Genomic DNA, 6,149 nt, shown 5'->3' with positions numbered 1-6,149 from the left:
CTATGTGCTTGTCATCAATGACGGTTGGTCACAAACACGCTCAAGTGCAGTTTATGTGCCCTGGTGTTAAGTATTAAAGAGAATATCATTTATTATCATTTAAGCGTGATTTCTTCTGCTTTCCCAATAAAATATTTTGTGTGACTGGGTGGAACAGCCGTCAGTCTGAGAGGATAGCTTTGCCACTGTTTGTCTGTCAATTCCTCCAGAAAACAGCATGTGGCGCACTTGCGAGTTTATTAATTTCAGACAGAACAGAAGTCATTTGAATTAGTTTATTGCGAAATTGGGACAAATAAAGACAGTTTCGCTTTGTGACAGCACAACATGAGAATTTTAAATTCATGTAGTATTTTTATTTTAATAAAAACCAGGGGACCCCCCTAATTTATATTTTTGTGCTTTATGGGGGGTCCCTTAAGGCTTATAGGAGGTCCGGGACCCCCCCAGACCCCCTTCAATTCGAACACTGGTTCTGTGAATCTGGCAACTTTGAAAACAATCATGAATGCATGAGGTCCTGGAGAACAAAGGATCATGCATCTACACTGAAATAAAGGATTCATTGAATTTACTCAATTTTTTTAGGGTAAGTGGTTGCAATCAATTTATTTAAGCTACATTTAAACAAACGTTTTATATTTTATTTTACTTTACTAATATTTTTGGTTTAAATGTAGCTTAAATAAATTGATTGGAACCACTTACCTTAAAAAAATTGATTAAATTCAATGAACCATTTTTTCAGTGCACATAAAAATCCAGGTGTGTCAAAAACAATGATTTGTCATTTCTGTCTCTGGTTACTAATTTAAATTCAGAATTTTCTGAAGAGGATGCACACAAGGAGGCAGTGAAAACATCTTCACCAAGTATAATATCACTTGTGTTTGCCCCTCCTTCATTACACAGATGACTACAAAGTGTACCTATGTGAGTACTATCATTACCATCTATAATCTGAGAAGTCAGCTGATAAGTGTGAGTGAAACATTCAGTCATTTTTCTACTAAAATATGTAAGTAAAAAAACTACAAGAGAAAATGTGTCATGTTTAAGTGTTTAGTGTACATGTATAAAATGTATAGAATTACACTAGAAAGCAAAATAAACTAAAGAACTGTTTTATTGTTATTTAAGGAGTCTTCCTAGTGAGATATTGACCCTTGAGTGTTCAAGACTTTTGCAGCTGTCTGGACAGGTACGTTTCTTTTGTTTGCCTCCTGCCTCTTGTGATATTTTATTTAAAAGTGTAAGATATCATTTCTTTTTTATGTATGAAATGTCTCTAATATAATACAAATTGCATTTTAATACAACAATTTCAACCCGTATATGAGGTAATGTTTCACAAAAAAAACACAAGACAATACAAATATTAGGACGGGTTATAATTGTTTTAATCTATGCCTGTGTATAAAAAAAACTCTATCATTTACAGGACCTTGATACAAGTGCTGTATAACAGCTTTCAAGAACCTATAAAGATGGCAGGAATTGCAGGTAATACAATTTAAGGGCTCTATCTTACACCCGGCGCAATGCAGCGCAATGCGCGACGCAAGTGTCTTTCGCTAGTTTCCACCCTAATTTTCACGTTTAGCGCCGCGTTGTTTAAATAGCAAATGCATTCGCGCCCCCTTTTGCGCCCATGGGCGTTCTGGTCTGAAAACAAGGCGTGTTCAGGCGCATTGTTGGCGCGTTGCTATTTTGAGGCAACTAAAATAGACTACGCCATTGACCAACAAAAACCTGCTCTAAAGTCTAAAGTCAATGGCGCAATGTGTTTTATGTTATTTAAAGAGCGCATTAGTAAAATGCGCCTATAAACGGGAGGACAACGCGGGTTTGCTTATCACAAAGTACACGAATGCGCAGCAGCACAAAAATGCTTTAAATATGAAAGATTAAAGGATTGAATGTAAAAGATTATTATTGATTCTCTTGGACATAAATGAGGACTAATTATGAGACGTTAGAAGGCGCAAAGAGCTGCTTCACCTGCAGCCTGGTAAGTAAATAAATGCTTGCTTTAAACAAATGCATCTGTTTTTAAATGTTTTTTTTAATGCTACCTCACGGATTTAGTGTATATGATGACTCTGTACCTGCGGATATGGTGAGATGAGAAACATTTTAAGTAATGCTTAAAAAAAACTCTTTGCTAAAAAAACCGCTGTCCAAAGTGCTGAAACGTATAGAGGGGTTGCAAGTTTACAAACATTGCAGGGTGCGCGCGCATCCAGGGGGCAGAAAGCCCGATTGGTGAGCTGATCTGCTACTGCAACAACCTTAATTATTGAAGCGTTCTTTATTGTTTGTATATAAATAAGACTTGATTTTAGTTGGATCTGTTTTTCTGTCTTTATTTTTGCAGTGTTACTGTGATACATGTATGAATTATAATTTTATAATTATAATGCTAGTAACGTAATAGTCGCATCTACTGGTATGTTAACATCAGGCACCCAGCACTGACTCTGTTGGTACTATTTTCCACGCAACAATTCCTTGGCACCGCTACGAGCATACAACACAATGCACTTCTCTTCTTTCTGCCCCTCGGTTGCGCGCGCAACCAGTTAGTGACGTCGCCGTGCAACCCGTCTATGGAGAGCCGTTTGTAAATTCTTTATCTCCTGTTTGTTACAAATAAAGTATTTTTAGAGTACAAACCTTATCTTACATACTTGTAAATTATTTTTTGATGATATTGGATAGCCATACATTTAAAGCAATTACAAGCCTGCTTTTTTACTTCCATGACTAAAAGAAAACGGGGTTTAAAGGTTTTAATAAAAAAATAACAATTTCAATACAAGTGAAAAACAACACAATTATTTAACATTAATCTTAAACTGGGGATCTTCTTCCTCCGCTTAGTTTTTCAGTTTACAAAGTTCGTCATCTAAATAGGGATTAGACATAGCGCCAGCGCAACTTGCTTTTAAAGGGGATGAAAGCTGAGACTCTAATTGGTTTACTACACGTTACGCCCAAAATACTCCCATTACAATAGGACCAACCCTTTCCGACCATGCGCTGGGCGCACAAACCATTTTTCCCGTCGTTAAATTAGCAAAAGTGGATTCGGACACGCCCATTTAGACGTTGCGCTTTTGCGCTTTAGACAATGCCCTTAGATCGTTAAAATAGGGCCCTAAGTCTGTTATTTAAGGTTTTAAAAATGTAAATAAAAATGACATATTTTATATAAAAATAAAATTAAAGCTCACATTAAGTTTCAAAAAAAGAATAAAGTAGGATCTTTGGTATTAACTTTTAAGTAGGGATGCACCGATACCATTTTTTAAGGATCAAGTACGAGTATCGATATTTTTTCCCTGGTACTCGCCGATACCGATGCCTGTTGTACTTTTTTTGTTGTTTTGTTTTAATGTGCAATTTTCTAAGAACAACACTATGAGACTAATGAACATATCAGCATCTTTATATTTAAAAACTTCAACTCATATTATGAAAAAATAAATCATTCTTATGTGCTTATCATCAAAAATTTTCAAAGCCCAAATTTCACAGTGATCTGTTGTACAAGTTAAATAGATTGTACACAGTAAAATAAAGTTGTGACAAAACAAACAAGAAATGTGTTGCCTCTTTTCTTTATATGTTAATATGACACAAGATCATCACTTTGTTAACTCAGTATTTCGGTTTAAAATAAAAATCTAAATTTTATGGCATTTGGGTTTATTTGGTTATTGCTGAAAACAACAGATATTTTTCACATGGTACACTCTCAGAAAATAAGTTGCTAATAAGTTAATAATAAGTTAATAATTTTTTATTAAAATTAATAAAAAAAATTAAGTTTAAAGTTTTAATCTTCATATACTTTCAGTAGAAACACAGAAGAAAGAATTAAGAATTGTGCTTTTGGGGAGGACTGGAGATGGAAAAAGCAGCACAGGGAACACAATACTTGGTGAAAATGTTTTTACTCCCTCTCATGGATCCTCTTCAGAAACTCCTGAATGTAAATCAGTAACCAGAGACAGAAATTATTGCAAAATGACTGTTATTGACACACCAGGATTTTTTGACACCAAAATGAGTGAGGAAACATTGAAAAAAGAAATCCTGAGATGCATAATCATGTGTGCTCCAGGACCTCACGCATTCATGATTGTATTTAGAGTTGGCAGATACACTAAACAAGAACAAGAAGTTATAAAATACCTGAATGATTTGTTTGGAGAAGAAGCTTTAAGCTATTCAGTGATTGTCTTTACTCGAGGTGATGAACTTGATTCCAATGAAACAATTCATGATTTTGTTCAAGAAAATATTGAACTGAAGAGTTTTGTTGATAAGTGTGGAGGTGGCTGTTATGTCATTGATAGTAAATACTGGAATCAGAGTCAGGACAGATACAGAAACAACACAGTTCAAATTGATAATATAATCAAGAGTATAGAGAATATAGTGATGAGAAAAAAAGGAGGCTGTTACACAAATGAAATACTGAAAAGGATTCAGGCGAAGATAGAGGAGGAAGAGCAAAAACAGAAAAGGGAGGGTGTCACGACACGGTACACGGGGAAGACAGGAAAACCCAAACGCAGACTTAAATAAAGAATAATTTAATATAAAAACCAAAACACCCACGAGGGGGTAAAACAGTACAATGATAAACACAAGAACTAAACTGATTAACATAAACACTGGAAACACTAACTACATAAACTTACATAAGACTAGGAACAGGAATAAACACTAGGAACAGGAATAACACTGGGAAATTTGGCAAGGAACATAGAATAATACCAACGCACGGAGGACAGGACAGAAGGACATTAAATAGGGATATCTAAACAACAAACACCTGAAGCTAATCAAACATAAGGGAGCGGGAAACAATTCACGAACCCTGAGAGAAACGTGGACCGCGGAAGGGCATGTCACACAACTCTCTCAGGGCAGACACGTACTGTCACAACCTAATCCCTCAAACTCGGATGAGACAAGAAATAGAGAGACCAGGTCGTGACAGAGGGAAATGAAGGCCAGTCTGATAAAGAAAGAAGAGAAAACATACTAACAGAAGTTGCTCAATATTTTTGGTCATCTTTATCAGCAGGCTGGTGGCTACTAAGGAAATTGTTTTGAGTCATGTAGTTTGACTACACACTACACAATATACACAAAGGATCAGTTATGATCTATTTGTAGATTTGTTATTAAAAATAAATTACTGAAACCTTTAAATTGCTAGAATATTTAATTACATGTGTTTTTGAACATTTTACCTATTTTGTTAAATTAAAACTATTAGTTACTCATAAAACTTTGTTTAAGTTAACTTTGTTATTATATATGTTCTGTTATCATTCATTTATCCTCATTGAATTGCAGACCTGTATGTTTTACTTTCATTAAACGCAAAATAAAATATATTTTATATTATTAATATATATTAATATTAGTGAGTCTCACTCCCAATTCACTTAGATAATGGAAAAAACAGCAATGTTTAAAGAAAACTACAGTTGTACAAGTTAAAATGGATTGCACACAGTGACATAAAGATGATACTGTACAAAGACTTTTTTCTGATTTCTATTTCCTATCACTTTATAGACTTTTTTTGTACACAAAATTATCTCTGACTATTCATATATTAACACAAAGCAAAACTGCATACTATTTTCAATTGATAGGAATTCATTAAGAAGCATGATGATCATTCATGTGGAAAAAGGACTGGTGAGAAAAATAACACAAAATTCTAAGGTTAAAGTTAATTTAATGTTTGTAAATCAGATCGGATTTCTACAAAAATAACTTAAATTTGTCACCAAATTTAACTTTAGCTTTGGTCTATGTTAAATGCATTGCATTTAAGTAACCTTCTTACAGTGTATTAATTTCACAAGACCACAATAAACAATAATATTTTTCTTGTGAGTTAATTGCCTTGTCACAATTGAATTGTTTTACAAATTGAATGTGGGTTTTACATAAATGTTTTCAGATCTTCTTTTCTATAGTTGACTTCCTGTATTAATGTCTTTCTAAATTTTAACACATCCTGTAAAACTGAAGTCAACTATATCACTGCATTAAAGTTTAACAAGCATGAGGACCACACCACTTTTATTCTGTAAGCTAATCTTACAGTCATTATA

The 6,149-nt window shown here is 34.1% G+C and overlaps 1 protein-coding gene across 1 annotated transcript; it reads left to right on the top strand.

Moving 5' to 3' along the window:
- Window positions 1-1,487: 1,487 nt before the first annotated feature.
- LOC141359387 (GTPase IMAP family member 7-like) lies at window positions 1,488-4,596 on the top strand. Its single transcript, XM_073861762.1, has 2 exons — window positions 1,488-1,503; window positions 3,863-4,596. The coding sequence occupies exons 1-2, from the start codon at window positions 1,488-1,490 to the stop codon at window positions 4,594-4,596; spliced, it is 750 nt and encodes a 249-aa protein (XP_073717863.1).
- Window positions 4,597-6,149: the final 1,553 nt, after the last annotated feature.

This window comes from Misgurnus anguillicaudatus, chromosome 23 (genome assembly GCF_027580225.2).
Source record: "Misgurnus anguillicaudatus chromosome 23, ASM2758022v2, whole genome shotgun sequence".
Lineage (NCBI taxonomy): Eukaryota > Metazoa > Chordata > Actinopteri > Cypriniformes > Cobitidae > Misgurnus > Misgurnus anguillicaudatus.
The sequence above is the reverse complement of the archived record's forward strand: the minus strand, read 5'-3'. Positions and strand labels throughout refer to the sequence as shown.